Below are 17,610 nucleotides of genomic sequence, written 5' to 3'. Positions count from 1 at the left end.
AAACCTGCAAGATTAGGCAGAGAAGTGCATAACGGAAACAGCTCAGAGAACTGGGCTAAGCTTTCCAGGAAAGAGAGGTACAGACAGAGAAGAAAGTGCATTTTTGACAACTTATGATGGTACTCCCGAAGGGACTGGGGGACACCAAGGGAGCCTGTACTAGGATTCTAGTAGGGGACAGACTAGTGTGACAGTGTAGGGGGAACTGGAGTTGGCACTTCATTTGTGGGCAGTTCCCTAGGAAAGGCCATGCTGGGGAACATGGGCACACTGGGATTCTGTCCCTGGGGACCTAGGCAGCTCAGATGGCCTCTTTGGAGTCTGACTCTGCCAGAGAAGCTCTAGCCAGCCCCACCAGTTCCCAACACCTTCAATGTGTCTTCTTACCCCTGCCCTGCAGACCGGGAGAGGGGCCAGGCCCTGCTCTCTGGCAGGTCTGGGAGCCCCACTGGTCATCTGCCCAATGTGGATGAGTGGGTGCAGGCCTGGGAGAGTCGACGACCCCTCATTCAGGACCTGGCCCGGCGACTGCTGACAGATGATGAGGTGGTGGCGGTCACTCGCCACTGCTCCCGGGTAAGCCTAGCTACCCACGGCCCTGGCCTTTCATTCATTCAGACCACTGTCCACTAACTAGTACCTGGGCTTTCGTTGTTTAGAGGCCAATGGCCAATAAAAGCACACACACACACACACACACACATACACACACACACACACACACACACACACACACACCATAGCTCCCAGTTAGAGAGGAGAAATAAGACAATAATTAGATCTAAATACCCCTGGTGACTAATTCTTCAGAGTATTGTGAAAGACAGACATGGGAAGGCCTCCCTGAGGAGGAAACATTTAAACTGAGGAGAAGAGACTTTGTGGCAACTGTTTGTGCCCCCTCTAAGCCCCTGGCCTTGTTTCCCATATCCCCTTCTCTTTCTGGGACAGCCAGCAGGTGTGACCTCATGACAAGCCCCTGTCCCTGTTTCCCAAATAGGTAACCCTTTACTTGGCATCTCAGCCCTCCTCCAGTACCTAAATCCTTCTGTTCCCTTCCATTTCAAACTGAATTGAAGGGCTCTTTGTGGGGTGGGAATCAGATCTGAAGAACATCCTGGAACCTTAGTGTTGTGAAGGCTGTGGGATGCAGCTCACCCCTGCAGGAGAACTGGAAGGTCCTTTCCTATCTCTCTGTCTCAGAGACCCCCAAGGGAGCATGCATCAATGTACACTGTAGGCAAGCTTGGTGATTTTAGAAAATCATGTGCTCCTTCGCCCTCAGGATGAAGCTGTAAGTGCATCTGTGTGGTGTGTTCACTGGCATGTCTGTGTGGTATCTGGTTTGTGTCATCATGTCTGCATGATTTTTATGCATAACACGCATGTGTATACCCATGTATTGCCACTTGAAGCCCAAGATGTGGTCATTCATACATCTTCTTACTAAGGCCTGGTTCACAACAGAACTGCAGATGGGGGCGCTCCTGTCAGGGGGCAGCTACCAGGCTCTGTGCTAAATTCAGTGTGTGTCACACACAGCTCTAAACACTTGAGTACCCAAACTAGGTGTACGAGCTCCAGTGAGCCTGAAACTCTGAGCTATGGCCACTAGGTGGGGCACTAAATCTGTATATTTGGCCTCTGTCTTTTTCCTAATCCCTGCACTCCCTAGGCCTCCTCAGATAAACCTCATCTCACTGTGTCCCCACATGTCCTGTCGACTCTGCATATTGTTCACACCCAACCCAAGCCCCCAGCACCTTCTGGGATGGAGTCCTGGCCTGAGGGATAAAGTTTTCTAATGAAAACTTTTTAATATATATTTTATTTTTATGTGTATGAGTGTATTGCCTGCATGTATGTGAGCGCACCCGTGTCATGTAATGCTGCTGAGATCAGAATAGGGTGTCAGATTCCCCTGGAACTGGAGTTAAGGACAGTTCGTAGCAGCCATGTGGATGCTGGGAATTGAACCAGGGTCCTCTGTAAGAGCAGTCACAGTGCTCTTAACCGCTGAGCCGTTTCTCCAGCCCCTCTAATGAAAACTTTCTAATGAAAGCCCAGGCTTCCCCTCTCTCCTGAGTCACCCCATCCACATCCCCCAGACCAGAATTTTCAAACTACCTTTCTGATTGCTTTACACTTGCCAAGCCACCTAGTGGACCCCTTAGGAGTTAGAATACAGTACAAGTTGCTTTCCCTCACATTCAAGGCTCTCCCTGATGTGACACCTCAATCTCAGCTTTTGGCTTCCCCAGGCCACCACCTAGTTTATACAAGTTGTGAGCTGCATAACTTTAGGGGATGCTAGTCACATAGTACTCAACCTGTGAAGTCCTACATGGAAGGTCTGCATAGACCCGAGGCCACATTAAACCTTTGTTTACTCTGTATGCCTGTGGAACACTTTCCTCCCCAACTTCCATGCTGCATCCTGTATCCATCCTGGAAGAATTTGTAGAGCTGTCACTGCATCTAAGAGGCCCATTCTGATCCTCCACCCTCCTCTAAAACTCTCTCTGCCCCATTGCCAGTGGTTTTCAGTTGACTGCCACATGAAGCTTATCTGCCCCTTGTTCCCACTACAATCCCTGAGGATCTGAAAGAGAGTCTTAGTATTATTGTGCCTCTACTGCTCAGTCAGTGTCTGACACAGTAGATGCTGAATTCAGGTTTATGGAGTTGAAAGACATGCACATATATGGCTGGTTCTACATAGTGTGTTCCTCTCTCCAGACAAAAGGGGAGTGTATTGTTGATATATGTGAGTCCCTGTGACTTTCTGTGGAGTTTAGGGCCACATTCATACTTTATATTTTATTTATTCCAAATATTTCAATCACTCTGACTTCCAGAACACACCCTACTTCGATGTCTGTGCCCATAGGAGGTACTGTGCAGATGTCTCTCTGCAACTGCCTCCTTTCACCACCAGGGGCGATGTGCTGTCCAAGTAGCTTGGCTCGCAGTATTCAGTTCTCCAGAGTCCATGGGGTGTGGCATCCGGGCTGGTGGCATCCAGGCAGTGCCAGGCAGAAGGGTACTGACTTGGGAGGCTTTCTGTGGAGCCACTTGTTCCCCCAAGGTCATTCCAGCCCTGAAGAAAGTGCTGGGACAGCCAGGACCACAAGCTTCTGTCTTGCGGGGAGGGGAAGAGGGAGAGTCCAGTCCCTGCACAGTTTTCCTGCACCACAGTAGGCAAGAACTAGATGTCTTCTGTTCTAGTTTCTGCTTACATTTCCTTATCTGTGTGGCTTTGAGCAAAGTTCTTTTTGAGCCTCAGTTTCCACATCTATAAAACAGGAATCATCTCAGAGTGGCTGATAAATAAGAGACCATGTTTTTTTTTTAATTATTATTATTATTATTTTTTTTGGTCTTTTTGAGACAGGGTCTCCCTGTAGCCCTAGCTGTCCTAGATTCACTATGGAGACCAGGCTGGCCTCGAACTCACAGAGATCTGCCTGCCTCTGCCTCCCGAGTGCTGGGATTAGAGGCAAACGCCACCACACCCGGCTTAATTTTTATTATTTTTATTTTATGTGTACAAGTGTATTGCCCACCCATATGTATGCACCCGTGTTGTGCAATCCCTCAGTGGTCAGAAGAGGGTTGTGGATTCCCCTGGAACTGGAGTTAAGGACAGTTCTTAGCTGCCATGTGGGTGCTGGGAACCGAACTTGGAGCCTCTGCAAGAGCAGTCAGTGTTCTTAATCGCTGAGCCATCTCTCCAGCCCCATAAGAGACCTTATGTAAAAGTCTTGGAAAGGTGCCAAAGCCACTATTGCTGTTTTTATTTATTGCACATCTGCCATGATCATTTTAGGCATCCACAAGTCATTGATATAAGACCATCCTGTGGACCCTGGGTGGGTGAACCTTTCTTAGAGCACAGTTTGCTGGATGGGCCCCAGGGTCCCTGCATGCCCTGGCATTTCTTCTCACCCAGCCCTGGAGTCCCTGTTGCTGACTGACCTGTGGTGGTGCCTCTATCTGCAGTATGTACATGAAGGTGGTGTGGAGGACCTGGTGCGGCCCCTTCTGGCCATCCTGGACAGGCCAGAGAAACTGCTGCTGCTGAGGGACATCAGGTGGGGAGGGGCTTGAGGGGTGGGCTGGGGCAGGGCTGAAGCTCCTCCCTCTGTCCCTCACCTCCTAAGCAAGCCCTCCTTACCCATCTTTTGCCTCCCCCCAGGAGTGTGGTGGCCCCCACGGACCTTGGTCGCTTTGACAGCATGGTGATGCCTGTGGAATTAAAGGCTTTCGAGGCTCTCAAGAGCAGGGCAGGTCAGCAGCTGGGGCAGGACTTTTGGCTCTTGGGCCCCAGATGTGGGTGGGACTGGGGGGGGGTATAAGCTGCCGAGCCCATCTGGGAGCCTGACAGTGGTGCCTGGCCTCTGATCTGCTCTCTTCTCCAACCAGTGAGGCCTTCTGCTTTGAGACCAGCCAGACAAGACACACCACCCAAGCGTCACCTCATCACCCCTGTGCCTGGTCAGTCAGAGTCCCAGAGCCTAGAAAGAGGGAAACCCCAGGGACATTAGAGCAGGGAAAACAGGCCTTCCATCCTGCCTTGGATCTGGGTCATTGCGGGTCAGAAGGAAAGCCCCTTGGCCACTGTTATCGGATCTACCCATACTCGGACCATTATTTGAGACCATTATTTCATAGGGTGCTTTAAAACCACACTTTTATTTTTTATTTTATCTTATTTATTTATTTATTTATTTATTTATTTATTTATTTATTTTTTGTCTTTCTGAGGCAGGGTATTCCTGTCGCCCCAGCTGACCTGTAACTAACTATATAGACCAGACTGGCCTCAATCTCACAGAGATCTGCCTGCCTATGCTGGGGTTGCAGGCATGCACCACCACAGCCAGCTAAAACCACACACTTTAAAATCTAGTTTCTTAGATATGTTAAAGTAGAGCTGAATTACAATACAAAATACTAAGATGATAGTATAATGTTTTTCCACAGTGTCTCTTACTGTGGGACATTTTGCAATGGACCTGAGCAAACCCAAGCCTGGTTTGTACACACTCAGGTCCTACAAACAACAGCAAAAATCAGGGTCTGGAAAGGTGCCCCCTATGCTGGAAGATTGAAAGGGGCAGGCTGACCTTGACCCTGTTCTCCAGATAGCCGAGGAGGCTTCTACTTGCTGCCGGTGAATGGCTGCTCAGAGGAGGATGACAGAGAGATAAGGGAGCGGTTGGGGGGCCTCAAAGTCTCCCTCAGTGCCTCTGTCCCCCGGCACCACCATAAAGGAATTCCTCCTCTACAAGATGTGCCAGTAGATGCCTTCACCCCACGCCGAAGTGTGTGTACACCTCCTCCCCAGCCACCTCCTGTGGCTCCCCGGCCTCCCAGGCCCAACTGGCTACTGACAGAACCCCTAAACAGAGAGGACCCCCATCAGAATCAGAGCCAGGCCCCAGCCCAAAGCCGAAGCCACAGCCACAGTCGAGGTCAAGGCAAGTCCCCTGGGCGCAGGCGCTCCCCTTCTCCCACTCCCATCAGTACTGCCAGCACATCCAATGGGCGCTACTACAGGCCTCGAAAGGCCCGGCCCTCCCTTCCCCGACCTCTGGATGGGCAGGTAGCCAGACAAGGGCCCTCAGAGAATGGAGCTGGTGGAACAGCTGAGGAGTCAGTCATGAAGGCCTCCACTGGAGAGCTGAGGACAGTCTCGCTGTCCAAAATGAAGCAGTCCTTGGGTGAGTTCAGGTGATGCTGGTGATGCTGGACCAGGCAGGGTGGACTTTTGGGTTTGAGTGAGTTTGGTGGGCCAGGAAAGGAATCTAGGTACTGAGATACACAGTTGGGGAAACTAGAGCTGGAGGTTGAGACTAGAAATCAAACCAAGGTGGGAAGACATGGGGGCAGGCCTAAATTTGGGGGTGGAATCCTAGGTTCCTCCTGGGAACTCAGGGCTTGGGGGTGAGACCGTTGCCAATGCTTTGAACCCTCTGCAGGCATCAGCATTTCAGGGGGCATTGAGTCCAAGGTGCAGCCCATGGTGAAGATAGAGAAGATCTTCCCAGGTGGAGCTGCCTTCTTCAGTGGGGCCCTACAGGTTGGTAAAGCACTAGGCTTGGAGTTGGAAGTGTGGCTGGGTGCAGGTCTGCTCCACATTCATCTTCCAGACAGGCATGTTCAGACCAGGTCCTGAAAGGATGTTTGGGGGGAACAGGGGTCAGACCAGCTGGGCAGGCCAAGGGGACAATCTGTCTCCTCATGCTAGCCTGGGCCTGAGGACAGGCCCATCCTGTTTTACCCTCTTCCCAAGGGATAAAGGGCTATTGTCTGTGCCCCACCCTGCCCCCAACTGGCTCCTGGCACAAAAGTCCCATTGTCCATCTCCAGCACTCAGATGGGGAGGAGTGTCCTAGCTGGTGGAGGTGAGAGGCCTCTGCCTTCAGGTTGGGTTGTAGGTGGGAATGGTATGAAGAGGGTTTGTTCTATTCTTATTCCAGGCTGGCTTTGAGCTTGTAGCAGTGGATGGAGAGAGCCTGGAGCAGGTGACCCACCAGCGAGCAGTGGACACCATCCGCCGGGCTTATCGAAACAAGTCTCGGGAGCCCATGGAGCTTGTGGTCAGAGTCCCTGGATCTGGCCTGCTGCCTTTACCCTCTGATCCATCAGACCTCATGGACCAGAGCCTTCCTGCTAAAGGTTCCTCTGCCCATAGACCCCTTGATGCCACTCCGATTCATACCCAGCCCCCTCCTTCTGAAGATAGGCTCCTACAAGACTCTCAACCCAGCCCTCAAGCTCCCCATGAACCTTCCCATTGACAAGTCCTCTTGCTGATGGGTTCCCTCCTGCAGACTCAAGGCACCTCTGTCCCATGTGTCTTGACTGCTGACAGAACCATACAGGTGGTTCTCATATTCCCAGTCTCTCCTCCCAGGTGTCAGTAAGATTACCCTTTCAAGATAAGCTGGATGTCCAAGGACAGACAGGGTGTTAGTAGACAACCTGTGTCATTTGCACCCCTTGCTCCCTGACCCCTCCTGACAGAGAAACCTCGGGTCTGAAACCTGGAACTAGTGGGAGTTTTCTCTTGATGCCCCTGGCTCCCCCAAACTTTGTGGAACTTAAAGAGTTTTCAGGGAGTCAATGTATCCATCCCCCAGGCTGAAGCAGCCTTCAGTGTAAAGGACAGGCTGGGAAGACTTTTCTGATCCTCATTGAGACTCATTTTGTGGTTCACTAATACCTTCAGTTCTACCGGATTTTTCCTACCATGACCCTTCCTCCCTCTTAAGAGCTCCACGAAGAGTAGGTAAGCAGACAGGAAAGAGGGGACAGACATCAAACAAGTTCCCCTGCAACTGTTTATCCAGCATATTTTTTTTAAAAAAACAACAAAAAATCTTTTTTAATTTTTTCTTTGGATTTGTACAAGAAATTTACAGTGTGAAAAATATACAAGTGAAAATGAGGCCATAAACCTGGGTGCTAGGAGGGACTGCTTGGTCACAAACACAAATAAATGACATTGCTGTGTTCTTCCTTTGGTCTGACTTCAACCCCCTTAGCCCATAAGAAGCTGCAGAGCTGAGATAGGATATGGGGCTCAGACCCCAGACTCCAACCCTGTTCCTCAATATGGGCATGGTGGGAGCAGGCACATCTGGAGCAGCTGGTGCCACCTGGCTCTCTCTGGTTTCGGGCAGGTAGAGTGTGGAGATGGGGAGAGCCCTTTTCTCTTCCCAGTTCTCCTGGCTGGAGTTGCCTGGCAAACATCTGGGGCAAACAGGGCTGGCAGTGGCATGGGCAGCTGGGGAGTGAAATGGTGATGTAGGTAGGATGAAACTTCTGAGTGACAGTGAACAAGGACCTTTTATAGGGTATGATCTTGCTCTTCTAAGTCACAGGGCCACCTGGATTCTTGGCAGAGGCCCTGAAGCCTCTTGCAAAGCCCTAGATTTCAGTGGCAGTGATCTCTTCCAGGCAGATGCAGGGGGCCGGTTCTGCCAGGCCCAAATCAGCAAGCTCACGGGCCTCCAGCTCCAGGCTGAGTTGCTGCAGCTCTTGCTCCAGCTGTCGGTTACGCCTATACATCTGGATGTAGTTGTGCTGCAGCTGCTTCTGGTAGCGGATCACCTGTTCCTTCTCCGCCTGCCAGGCCAGCCGCTCCCCCTCAAAGCTGTCCCGCTGCTCATCTCCCCGGCGACGCTCTCGCTGCAGCTCTGCCCGCAGCCGCTCCACCTGTGCCCGCAGGCTGCCCCCTGCCCCGGCCGCTGCCCGCTGCACCTTAGCCTCATCACTCTCTGCCAAGAGGAACGGGTCAGCGGTGGCAGGTGGCACAGGGGGCTCCCGGAGTCCTGCCACTTCCGCATTCAACTGCCCAGCCTTCTCCCGGAGCCGCTCTGCCTCTTGGCGGTGCCGCTGTAGCTCCTGGGAACAGGTCTCCAGCTCCAGCTCCCTAGCTCGAGCAGCCTCCTGCAGGCCACGAGCCCGTCCCTCACTGACCCGCAGGGCAGCCCGGGACTCCCGCAGAGCCACCCGCAGAGCCACCAGCTCGCTGCCCTTCTGTACCAGCTCTGCCTGAGACTCTTTCAGTTGCTGCTTCAGCAGGGAGATTTCGCCTGATTTCTGGCACACCTGGGGGTACAAAGTGGTTGAAAAGGATGGTGAAGACTCTCTAGAAGGTTGGGTCCTGGCATCACACTGAGCAATCAGGGAGCAGAGGCCATTTCCCCTCATTTTACAGATGGAGACACAGTTGGAGACTAGTGACATGTCCAAGGTCATACTGTTAGTTAAAAACCCAAAGGGGTCCCGTGGTGGTGCACACCTTTAATCCCAACAGTGGTGGGCAGAAGCAGGCGGCTCTCTTGTGAGATGGAGGCCAGCCTGGTCTACATAGAGAGTTCCAGACCAGCTGGGGCTACAAGGAGACTGTCTTGAAAAACAACAAAAATGCCAAAGGGGAACACAGAACCAGATCTTTTTCCTTCAAAGCTGGTGTCCTTAAACCATCATCAGATGCTGTATAAGCACTGTCTAGCTCTGGTGGCAGGTATCCAGGAGTGGGAGCAATCCAGGGCAGTGCTCATATGTCCAGGTGAGAGGCAAGTGTCTTGGGCAAGAGCAAACATCAAAGTCAAACTGCCTGGGTTCAATTTGCAACACAACCACTGTTAGTGTAATTCTAGGCTCTAATCTTTCTGGGCCTCAGTCTCCTCATTAATAAAATGGAGATTTTTAATAGTACCCACTTAATAGGGAAGGCAATGCCGTTAGCTATTCAGGCACCAGATCAGACCAAGGAGATCCAACAGAGACATGAGGAACCCCATACCATGCCCGAAAGTAAGTGCAAACCCTTTAGGGTGCCTGGCCCAAGCCATTTCTGCAGGGTATGTCCCAGGATGACCCTCCTACCTACCCAGTCTCCTGGTCTGGCATACCTCCCATTTGGTCTCCTCCAGCCGTGGCCCGAGTTCCCGTTGCTCTCGCTCGAAGGTGGCACATCGTCGTTCCAGCTGTTCTCGTTCCTGCAGCAGCTGTGCAAAGTCATCCTGCAACTGTCGCTTTTCTTGCTGCAGCTGGAACACCTGCAGCTGAAGCAGCTGTTGGGCCCGCTGGATGCGCTGTGTGGCTTGCTGTGCCTGGGCTACACAGTCTTCCCGCTCTCTCGGCCAGTGCCGCCGCTGCTCCCCAAATGCCTAAGGCAAGAAGGCAGGCTAGACCCCTGCAGGTCCTCCATACCCTGAGTCGCAGCCACTCCTGCTCCCACCACTCACTACTTGGGTGGCTCCCTGCCTGGCTCAGGGTAGAGTCTACAAACCCAATAAACTGTGACAATAGCGAAAGCAAGCATTTACAAGGCATTTCCTAGGTGTCTGGTATTATTTGAGCATGATGTACCTTTTGCTTTATTTAATCCTCATAACTCTATAGGTCCAGAACTATTCCCATTTATAGACAAGGAAACTGGGGCTCCATAAGGTTAAGTAACTTAATTGAGTCTAGCAGATGGTATGTGCCAGTGTTGGGTCCAATTCATATACCCTGCCTCCTCACTGCACTGAAAGTGAAGCTAGGATGCTTGGAGGTGTAACAATGAGTTCTTACCCCCTCCCTCTCCAACAGCAAGGCTACCCCTCCCCAATAGCAAGGCTTCCAAGCGTTGTTCTGATACTCCATCCTAGTACTGCGGATGGCCACACCTGACACATGGTAGCTTCACTCTCATCCAGACTGTCCCGTAGCTGCTGCAGTTCTGTCTCTCGGTCTCGGAGCTTCCCTTCCAGGACACACTGCAGCAGGGCCTCATCAGAAGGGGGTGGAGGGGGCGGAGGGGGTGGAGAACGGTCTCCACCAGAGCTGCTTCCAGGGGAGGCCCGGGCAACACTGTTTAAGAGTCCCCCAGCCACACGGCCCCCCAAGGAACCTGTGCTCTTGCTAGAGGAGGATCGGCCACTGTCTGAGTGGGAGGGCCCAGTAGGGGCCCCTCGGGTTGGCCCAGGCAGTGCCCCTCGGCCAGGGCCATGAGAGGGCAAGTGCCCGCCTGGGGAGTTGGTAGTCGGTTCAGCACCACTTGTGCTGTAGGTGGGCAAGCTAGACAGAGAATTTCGACCAGAGTCTGACAGTGTTCCTGATGGGCAGCCATTGGCCCAACCACTCAATGCCAAGGGTTTGTCAGCAGCAGAGGAGGAAGAAGAGGAGGATGAGGAGGCTGGGCCCCCAAACAGCTGTGTCAGGCTGCCCTGGCTCCCAGACAGCCCAGCAGTCCGAGGACCCAGGAAGCCAGGTAAGGATGGTGCTCCTCGAGGTTTGGGCAGCACTGGCTTGAAAGCTGTTGGCCGGATCAGAATTTTCTCCATGTTCTGAAATGAGGGGTCACATGACAGGTGAAGATGAGCTGCCCAACCCTTCCTTTCTTGCTCCTGCCTCAGCTCACCAAGTATTGGAACTGCAGGTGTGAGCTACCATGCCTACCTCACTTGCCCAGGCATTCAAAACCCGTTCTCTCCTTCTATCCCCCCCTCTCTCCCTTCCTTCGTGGTATATTGCTGTGTGCACACCCGTGTGTGTGTGAAGGCTGAAGGTTGAAGTCAGGTGTCTTCCTCAATCATTTTCCACTTTATTTTTTGAGACAGAGTCTACCACTGAACTTGCAGCTCACCAATTTAGCTAAACTAGTTAGCCAATAAGCCCCAAGCATCTGCCTGTCTCTGTTACCCATGTGCAGGGATGACAGGCCTATGCCACCATGCCAGCTTTTTAACATGGGTTATGGGGATCCGAGCCCAGGTGCTCATGCTTGTCCAGCAAGCACTTTATCCACTGAGCATCTCCTCAGCCTCCAAACCCTGATCTTTCAAATCCCTGTCATATTCCCTGCCTTCCCACAAGGGGTTCTCAACCCAGTTCAAAAGGTTCATTTAAATAATTACAACAGCCATGTAAGTAAAATATCCCTAGTCCCATATAACACATGACAAAATGCAGACTCAGCAAGACAAAGGCTTCGCCCAAAGTCAAACTCATAGCTACTGTATTTAATAGCTGAAGCAACTAATACTATCTTCTAGGTGCTAGACACTATGTTAAGCATTATTTAATGTTCAGGACAGTCTATGAATACTGTCCTATAGCCTATAACCTTAACTATGCAGACACAGAAAATGTGGCTCAGACAGGTTGTCATTTCCCTGAGATCATACAGCCAGAATGAGAAAGAGCAGGGACACAGCCCTCATTCTTTGCTCTATATAGGCTTCCAAATTCTATCTTCCCTAAGGGACTCCTGATTCCACCCAGGTCCTCCCAAAGGGCCTGGTCCTTACCTTCTCCAGCTTTCCAGAGACAGGGATGAGCTTTGGTGGGGGCCCTCGGAGGTGGGCATTGTGTGCCCGTTGCTCTCGGGTATCTTCAACATCACTGCTTGGACTGGGGGGTGATTCCGTCCGGAAGTCCTCATTAATGTAGGTAAAGCTGGTGCCAGGGACAGCCTTCCTGGGTGGCACAGCTGGGCAGAGCGGCTCCTGTGCCTCATAGCCACCCCGTAGCAGCCCATCCTGCTGGCGGAAGAAGGTGGGGCCAGGGGCACCATGGTGGTGTGGAGGAGCCAGTCCTCCCGGACAGGGCCGGCCTGAGATGAGACTGCTCACACTGCCCATGGCTGGAGTTTGTGGGGCAGTGGCAGTCTCAGGAGCGGGCTCCAGTGGTACAGGCAGAGTGTGCACAATGGCCATGGTGGCAGAGGCTCAGGCCTGGCCAGGGGCCTCCAGGGCAACCTGTGAGCAGGGCAGTGGTGTCAGAGTCCCTTGAGCACCTTCAGTCCCCTCCCTATACAGGCCTTCTCTTAATCTCCTGCTCTAGGCCAAACACCCCTGACATCAGTTAACAAGGCTCCCCTCCAAGTATTGGCATGACTCTCAATTCCCTCTGGGCCCTAGACCACTGTCCAACTCTAGTCTGGACAGGACTGAGGATTAACTCTACCAAACAGATGATTAGGGAACAAGAAACCTAGGAGTTTATGCGGGGCCATTTGGCAGGGGGGGACCTAGCCCCAAGCCTAAACCTGCATCCCCTATAAAGGCCAAGACTCAGGTTGAGCAGACAGCCCTAAGGACTAGCTCCCAGCACAGGTCCCTACTCTCTTGGGACAGGTGGCCTCATTACAGGGCCACTTGGGCAGAGCAACCATCAGGGACACAATCAGTAACTCAGACGGTAATTAGGGAACAAAGAGCCAAGGCCTCGCAGTGCCCAGCCTCCCACAGCTAGGACTCAGTTTCTCCCAGACAGAGAGGCGGCAAGGGTGGAACTGGCCAAACAGGAACTCAGAGCTCTGAGGAACCCACAGGTGCTCTCTGGGGTCCCCCACTTCCCAGAGGTGGATGCACGCGCATGCCTGTTTCCATGACAACTCTCAGCCCCTGCCATCCAACTGGTCAGATCTAAGAGATCTTCTCCAGGCCCTGTCCCACTGCCAATCTCCATTTAATCATCCCGCTTTAGCTGACCGCTAGGGTAATCCCCATGGGATACAGGCAGAAACCCACCACGCCTCCAGTAGACTCAATAGAGAGCTCCACCTCCCTAATCCTGCTCCTTCCTGGAAGGGGATAGCCAGCCTTCACCCGGAACTCCCTCCCAGTCCTGAGGCTGATGACCAGAACTTAGGCATCTGCTGAAGTCATCATGCACAGCAGGGGCCAAGATATGGACAGAGGATTCCATGAGAAGAGCATGTACATTTGCTTCTGGGTGTGAGGGCATGTACCAGACCATGAAAATGAACTGCATTTATGAAAGTATGAGGTGTGAGTACATGTACGTTTAGACAGAAGTGTCTGTACATTCATACATATGTATGTGTGGTTGAGGGGAGGGGAAAAGTTGAAACATGGCTGTGCTATATAGCCCAGGCAGGTCTCAGCATTCTGAGTGCTGGGATTACAGGCTCCTGCCACCACAAAGAGCTATACGTGGGAATTCTTATGTCTTATAGGATGATGTGTGTAAATAGAGGGTTACTTGTATAAAGTATATGTAAGTTATGATGTGTATGTAACAAACAAATCTGTAGCTTCTGAATGTGACTATATTATGAAAAAGTGGATACACCACCCATTCAGATATATGTAAGCTGATGTGTGAACGTCTATGCATATATCTTATACAGCATGTGAACAGGAAGGTGTGTACAAGTACCTGTGGAATCTGTATGAGTGACCATGTGTGGCAGTGGGTTGAGGGCTAGGTGACATTCAAGACCACCTGGGTGACTGTGAGCCTGCCTTTTTTTTCACTCAAGGGAGTGGGGAATGGTGAGACCCACAGTATCTGAACCCTTTGCCCCATCTGTTCTTTCTTGCTTTCCATTAAGTCCCTCCAAAGTGTTAAAGACACCGAGACCCACAAGAGTCCAACCTGAGGGAGGAGTTGCTAGGAGCCGGGGTAGCAGGAGAGCAGGGAACGGGGAGCAATCATAGGCCTCTATGTAGGGCTGGGGGCTGAGATTGCCCTACAAGGTCCAGCCAGAGATATGAATCACTCCAGAGTATGGCAAGAACAGTAGGGAAAGGGCTGGCACTCCTGTGTGCACTTCTCCACTCCAGGGTACACAGAAAGTGAGACGCAGACAGAAGAAGGGCAAGGGCAGCAGCAGGCAGACTCGGGGAAAAAAAACAGAGACCCAAAGGTAGACAAAGACAGAAGAAGCCAGTGGCTGACCCAGGAGTCAGGGTCGCTGAAGCCACGCTGGCAAAGGTCCCCTTAAAGCCAGAGGGGCGTAAAGCTGCGCTTTAAGAGCCAGGCGTCTGGAAAGCCAGGCCTAGCCAGTAAGGCTCCCGCTCTTGAGGCCCAAGAGAGAAGGAGGGGCAAGCGGCTCCATTTTGAGAAATGCGTTTGTAGCTGTGGGAAAAGGAACCCCTCGTTCTTTCCAGCACTCCCCGAGGTATCACTATAGTACAGGGACCCCCGCAGTGGGGTGGGGGATCTGAGGGTTGGGGCCCAGCCTGAACGGGAGAGGAGTCTGGCCCATGTTCCAACTCTCTGACCTCAGGATTGGGGGTTGGAGAGTTGAGGAAAGTGCCCCCACAAACTCCAGAGACCAGTCAAGCGGGATCCAGTCTGAGATCACCAGTTCCCATTCCGAGACTGGAAGCCCGGAGTCCCCAGGCCTACCCACGAGAGTCCACCCCATTCCACCAAGTGGGGGAGCCCAAGGAATGCCGCCTCGCTAAGGGACCACACCACGAAGAAGTTGGGCGCCCCCAGCCCCGGCCCCCTCACCTCCGCCACGCTGCTCCATGCTCAGCCCCGGGTCGCCCCAAGCACTCCACAGGCGCTCCGCTCGCTCCAGCCCGCGCGGCCACTCGGAGCGGCCGGCCCGGCCCCACCTCCGCCTCTCCGGCGCCCCCAGCCCTGGCCAGCCCCCGCCCGGCCTGAGTGGGCGGCGCGCACGACGCGGGGGAGGGGTCCCCCGAGTGTCTCCGCCCCGGGGCGCGGACACGCGCAAGTACCCCACGTCACGCGTGCCCCCCAGGGCGCACGCAGGGGTTGCACGGTGGCGCCCAGGATCCCGTCCGGAAAGGTCCAATGGGTTTTGGAGGCTCGATCGGCTCGGGATTCGGGGAGCGGGTCATCCTCTACCCCGGGCCCGGAGGCCAGCGGTAGCTGGTCATTGTTCCAGCACAAAGAGCCAAGGCGCGGCGGCCACCCCTCCCCCTCCGCTTCTCTCGGAGAAGCTGCCCTCCCCAGACACTCTCCAGCTTCCCACTTCAGAGCGAAGGCGGAGGGTCAGCTGCCCCTCTCCGGTGGCACAGGCTCGGGTCGCTGCCTGTCCCACCCCCAGCGGGTTGGAGGTCGCACACGCGGATGTGCGGAGGCGGCGCCACCTGGCGGTCCCTTCCAGCAATATATCAGTCGCCCCCCGAGTCGACACCCCCACCCCCATCCCACTCTCTTCCTAGTGCAAGACCTGTATAGGTCACGAAGCCTGCTGCCCCTGGCGTGGATCCGGGATTCCCAGCCTAACCTTAGGGTCATTTGATATGAGAAAGACTGCTGCTCAAAAAGGGGTGGCCCCCAGCCCCCAACAATCTCTAGAATTAGTGGTGCAAACCTACAGTAGTCCGAACCTCCACTGGCTCCACAGCAGACAGCATCCCACTGTCTTTCTCAGGGTCACAAACATTTTTACCCTCTGGAAAACAATCCAAACACCCACACGACCTTTCCCACATTCTGTTTCGGGCAGCCACAGTCTCATCCATCACGTGGTACCACGTTCCTTCATTCCATAGACTTTCAAGTCAACCTCACAGACACTTGGTGTAGCATGCTTGTTGTTCACACTTTCACAAGTTTTTCACACCCAGTCACAACCTTAAACACAGTCTCCTAACCCTTCAACCTCAGGCCAACTCACAGAGACACTTGGTGTTGTTGCACACTTACTCAGTAACAATCTTAAATATACTCAGTCTCCCAACCCTTTTCCATGCATTGACAACCGTATTCAACCACTCAGGCAACTTCTTACATCATGTTTCACAAACAACCCACTTTCTCTGAGGGGTCTCTGTGACCTGGTCAGGTCAGCTGACCCCCACATCCTCAGACAAGGCCGCCCTCCCTTCCACTCTGTCCCCTCCCCCCAGGGCCAAGGCCTGCCAGAGCCGAGATTGGCCCCAGGAAGAAGCATTCCCCCCCTTTCAGGCCACAGCCTGGCCGGCTCTCAGCTCTATTTTTAGCTCCATGGAAAGGGTTGTTTTTCTTTCTTTTTCCCTGGAAAGGGAAACACAGCCCAGCCACCCTCAGGCTCACTCCAGCCCCTCAGCCTCATAAGAACAGACTGAACCCCTCTCCCCAGTAGACCCCCTCCTCGGGTCTAGCCCTGATCCCTGCCTCCTGGGGCACCGGCAGCCTCCTCCCCTTTCTGGCCACCAGCCCAGAAGCTCAGGCAGCAGCTGGGTTCAGCGTGTGGAGGGGTGAGGGGTGTGGAGGGCGATAGGTGGGTGGGTTGGGGGAGGAGATAAAGCCCCCCTCCCTCATTCCCTGTGGGGGGGGTCTCGACCTTCTTCTAGAGGCGGTAACACACCCTCCCCACAGGAATCGAAGAGGTATTGCTCTCAGGCATTCCTCGTGTTGGGGGGGAAACCCTGCCCCTCTTGCATGGGTGGGCTTTTTGTGCCTAGACTGGGGGCAGCTCCCAGGCCAGCAAGGGGAGGTGGAGGGAGGAGGTGGACCTATGCTGCTCCCTGGGCTGGGTGTGTGAGACAGGGGCAACTGTTGCGGGCCATCACGGGCCTGCCTCCAATACCTTTCAGAGCTGCGGGTTCCGAGAACGTGTTAGGGAGCAGGAAGAAAAGGAGTTTAAGTAACCTCATCCCGATCCAGCACTCTCCGGGCCTCTCGTGTCCCGCAGACTCCTGGGGGCGTCGTGCTCCCATTCCGGAAGAGAGGGTTTATCACCGCTCCAGGCGGAGCGTGGAATATACTCCTCTCCCGGGCCAAGCAAGCACGCCAGAACCCGGGACAGTTTTTACGTCTCAGTCCTCACCTGCAGGCGGCCGGGAAGCCGGAACCTCCTGATGCGACCCACCCCGCCCGCCGCCGCCTATGGTCACAGGGCGGCTCCTTTTCCCCAGTCTTCGCCAGAAAAGCTCAGCGCCCATCCCGCTTGGGGTCGTGCGGGAGGCTGGCACGGCCTCAGGGACTGTTAGGGTGTCTAACCGTGAGCGTCCTCCTTGAGCAAGCACGTGTGTTCGTGTGCTATGTGCGTGGGTCTATGCATTCGTGTATGTTCGTGCGTCGGTGTGAGTTTCTGTGTCGCTCTGCTGTTCACACTTCGCCTGCGCCCCACCGATGAGGACCCCTTCCTTACCCCAATCCCGTTTTCCCAGACTGGGAAAGTTCTCTCGGAAGCAAGGATGTGCGGAAGGCGAGAGTTCCTGCACCTGGTCCGCCGCGCCACTCACCCAGCCCCTGAGCCGCTGCTCCCTCTGGCCCGGCTTCTGCTCCAGCGTGCCCACTTCCTCGCTGCGATAACTCTGGCTCCACAGCCCGCTCCCGGCTCCGGGCTCCGGGCTCCCGCCAGGCCCGACCTGGAAGAGCCGGGCGGGG

The 17,610-nt window shown here is 53.9% G+C and overlaps 2 protein-coding genes across 5 annotated transcripts in view; one reads left to right on the top strand and one right to left on the bottom strand.

Annotated features, from left to right (window-relative positions):
- Positions 1 to 7,523, top strand: part of Pdzd7 (PDZ domain containing 7) — an 18,978-nt gene extending 11,455 nt beyond the window's left edge. Inside the window, exons 11-17 of the mRNA XM_008845572.2 lie at positions 401 to 576; positions 4,003 to 4,094; positions 4,199 to 4,290; positions 4,426 to 4,497; positions 5,148 to 5,726; positions 5,985 to 6,085; positions 6,486 to 7,523. Coding sequence (XP_008843794.1) covers positions 401 to 576; positions 4,003 to 4,094; positions 4,199 to 4,290; positions 4,426 to 4,497; positions 5,148 to 5,726; positions 5,985 to 6,085; positions 6,486 to 6,806 — 1,433 coding nt within the window. The 3' untranslated portion in view covers positions 6,807 to 7,523. The remainder of the gene's footprint in view (positions 1 to 400; positions 577 to 4,002; positions 4,095 to 4,198; positions 4,291 to 4,425; positions 4,498 to 5,147; positions 5,727 to 5,984; positions 6,086 to 6,485) is intronic.
- Lzts2 (leucine zipper tumor suppressor 2) lies at positions 7,388 to 17,610 on the bottom strand. Of its 4 annotated transcripts, none has more exons than XM_008845574.3 (5): positions 17,466 to 17,610; positions 11,817 to 12,266; positions 10,194 to 10,853; positions 9,432 to 9,689; positions 7,388 to 8,622 (listed from the first exon to the last, which is right to left on the bottom strand). In XM_008845574.3, exons 2-5 carry the CDS (start codon positions 12,222 to 12,224, stop codon positions 7,939 to 7,941), a joined length of 2,010 nt encoding a protein of 669 aa, XP_008843796.1. In that variant the 5' UTR covers positions 12,225 to 12,266; positions 17,466 to 17,610; the 3' UTR covers positions 7,388 to 7,938. The 4 variants fall into 4 exon arrangements, with proteins under 4 accessions (XP_008843796.1, XP_008843798.1, XP_008843797.1 ...); XM_008845576.3 differs by having other exon boundaries at positions 17,372 to 17,524; XM_008845575.3 differs by lacking the exon at positions 17,466 to 17,610 and adding an exon at positions 16,808 to 17,077.

This window comes from Nannospalax galili, unplaced genomic scaffold, assembly GCF_000622305.1.
Source record: "Nannospalax galili isolate Female #2095 unplaced genomic scaffold, S.galili_v1.0 scaffold161, whole genome shotgun sequence".
NCBI lineage: Eukaryota > Metazoa > Chordata > Mammalia > Rodentia > Spalacidae > Nannospalax > Nannospalax galili.
The sequence above is the reverse complement of the archived record's forward strand: the minus strand, read 5'-3'. Positions and strand labels throughout refer to the sequence as shown.